The sequence below is a fragment of the Propithecus coquereli genome, unplaced genomic scaffold (genome assembly GCF_000956105.1).
Source record: "Propithecus coquereli isolate 6110/MARCELLA unplaced genomic scaffold, Pcoq_1.0 Scaffold272, whole genome shotgun sequence".
In the NCBI taxonomy this organism is placed as follows: domain Eukaryota; kingdom Metazoa; phylum Chordata; class Mammalia; order Primates; family Indriidae; genus Propithecus; species Propithecus coquereli.
In genome coordinates this window covers 160,062-162,637 of record NW_012148308.1, presented here as the reverse complement: position 1 = coordinate 162,637, position 2,576 = coordinate 160,062, and the positions used below count along the sequence as shown (strand labels likewise).

Here is a 2,576-nt window from a genome sequence, read left to right as displayed (position 1 = left end):
TAATGCACTATCACTGCATATCCACTAGAATAGCTGAAATGAAAAAGACAGAAAATATCCAGTATTGTCCGGGATGCGGATGTGAGATGCACACTTAGGATGATGCTGTCCTCTGTACACTCTCGTGTGTGTGTCTCAGTGCCATCTACAGAAGTTAAAAACACATTCTGGGGAAGGCTGGACACAAGGGGGTTTCTGGGGTCTGGGCAATGTTCTGTTTCCCGATCTGGTGCAGGGATCTGGGCTATGTTCGATTCATGGGAATTCGTTGAGCTGTGTGTTTAATGAATGAATGCCCTTTTCTGCATGTATGTTATACTTCAAAGTTTTAAAAAATGCACTCAATCCAAATTTTAAAAGGATATACAAATCAAAAGAGGGACAATAATCACATCAGAAAGGGTTATTTACGGGCAAGGGAGTGGCTATGGGGACTCAGCTGTGGGGAAAGTCCAAAGCTCTGTGGCCTTGGGGCCAGCTGTCTCCAAGGTCTCCCCTCTCTCCCCCTCCCACGGCGCCTGCCACTCCCACCCAGCCCCCGTCAGGACCTTGCAGCAGTTCCAGCAGTCCTGCATGTTGATCCAGTAGTTCTTGTGGTTCCAGATGCTCTCGATGCCCAGGAAGCGGTCGTCCTGGGTGCTGTAGCTGCGCGCTGTGAGCGGGTCGATGAAGAAGGTCTCGGGCACTTCGCGCTTGCCCGACAGCACGAGGACCCAGGAGTGCACCCGCAGGCCGTGCAGGGGGTCAGGCTTTGCCTTCTCTGCCTCCTGCGTAGGAAAGGTGGGTGACCATGAGCCAGATGGGTGGGAAGGGGGGCGTCAGGGGCTCAGACGTCTCTCCAGGCCTGGGGAACCGGCAGGAGAACTGAATTCTGATCCAGAGTACACCGTTGGCTGGCCGTGTGACTGTCTCCCCCCAACCCCATTTTAAAAATCAATACAATATGAGGATCTGACTAGATCTGTGGTTTACAAAATGAACTCTTCGGGTCTCTGGATATCTAGGCTTTGCTGGCTTTGTGATTCCGAGTGCGGTTTCATCCACAGAAAGATAATGGGACACCATGTGGCTTCTTTATCTGCCTCCCTCTGGGAGAAATGTGACTGTATCATGTTCATTATTGTATCCCCAGGGCCTGGGCCAGAGGAGAAGTTCAGCACATACTCTCTGGAAGGAAAGGAAAGAAGGAAGGTGGGAAGGGGGAAGGGGATGGGAGTATGGATGTTGGAAGGAGAGATGGGAGGATGGATGGATGGCAGGAGGGGAGGAGGGGAGGATGGATAGCAGGGTGGATGGATGGGAGGAGAGATAGGGAGGGGTGACAGGATGGATGGGTGGGAGGATGGATAGGAGGAGGGATGAATGGGAGGATGGATGAGAGGAGAGATGGGAGGATGGATGGATGAGAGGATGGGAGGGAAGAGGGATGACAGGATGGATGGATGGGAGGATGGATGAAAAAAGAGGTGGGAGGATGCATGAGAGGAAGGATGGATGGGAGAATCGGTGGGAGGAGGGATGACAGGATGGATGGGAGAGTGGATGGGTGGGGGGATGGATGGGAGGAGGGATGAGAAGAGAGATGGGAGGAGGGATGGGAGGATCAGTGGGAGAAGAGATGAAGAGAGAGGTGGGAGGATGGATGAGAGGCGAGATGGGAGGAGGGATGGATGGGAAGGTAGATGAGAGGAGAGATGGGAGGAGGGATGATAGGATGGATGGTGGGAGGATGGATGAAAAAAGAGGTGGGAGGATGCATGAGAGGAAGGATGGATGGGAGGATCGGTGGGAGGAGGGATGAAGAGAGGTGGGAGGATGGATGGGAGGAAGGATGGATGAGAGGCAAGATGGGAGGAGGGATGGATGGGAAGGTAGATGAGAGGAGAGATGGGAGGAGGGATGACAGGATGGATGGTGGGAGGATGGGGGGAGGGTGTGTGTAGGCACGTCTCCAGTGAAAGTCTGGAACGAGGAGAGCACGGGAGTTGCCTGGCACAAAACAGCTGCCCAGGCGGCAGAGCGCTCTGGTGTGAGAAACCTGTCATCAGAAGGGGGCTGACCACCAGTGGGAGATTCCCACATGGCCAGGCAGAGATGGGGGATGGTTGTGGGGCAGCTTTGGGGATCCCTTCCATGACCTGTGCCTGTTTCCCCATCCTGAGCAGTCCCTCCTTGACGGCTAAGCTGGGGACCCACCAAGAGGCGCTCCTCCTCCTCCCGCAGCCGCTTCTGCTCCTGGGCTCGGATCTCCCGCTGCTTCTTGATCTCCTGCTCCTGCTCAAACTTGCTGCTCAGGTCCCTGGGGGGCTTGACGGTGTACTTCTTAGACAGTGCCCTCTCCCGCCTCTTGACCAGCTGTCACCCGACGACAGGAGGAGGATCAGTGGCCCTGCGCCGCCTCCAAGAGGCTGAGACCCGCAGCCTGTCCCTGGGACCGGGGGTCGCAGCTGCTCCTGGAGCCTGCGGGCTTTCTGGCCCCCCCGTGCAGAGGGAGGTCCCCTCGCCACTCTGGACGTCAGGCTCGTCCTGAGCAGTAAAGGCAGGAAGATGCTCGTGAGGAGCAGCTAAGCCAATGG

General features: G+C 55.8%; 1 protein-coding gene across 2 annotated transcripts in view; it reads right to left on the bottom strand.

Moving 5' to 3' along the window:
* The window catches only part of DRC7 (dynein regulatory complex subunit 7), a 26,249-nt gene that overhangs the window by 17,018 nt on the left and 6,655 nt on the right, over positions 1-2,576 (bottom strand). For both annotated transcript variants that reach the window (XM_012647860.1, XM_012647861.1), the window contains 2 exons: positions 2,197-2,355; positions 549-767 (listed from right to left, as the gene is read on the bottom strand). In XM_012647860.1, coding sequence (XP_012503314.1) covers positions 549-767; positions 2,197-2,355 — 378 coding nt within the window. The remainder of the gene's footprint in view (positions 1-548; positions 768-2,196; positions 2,356-2,576) is intronic.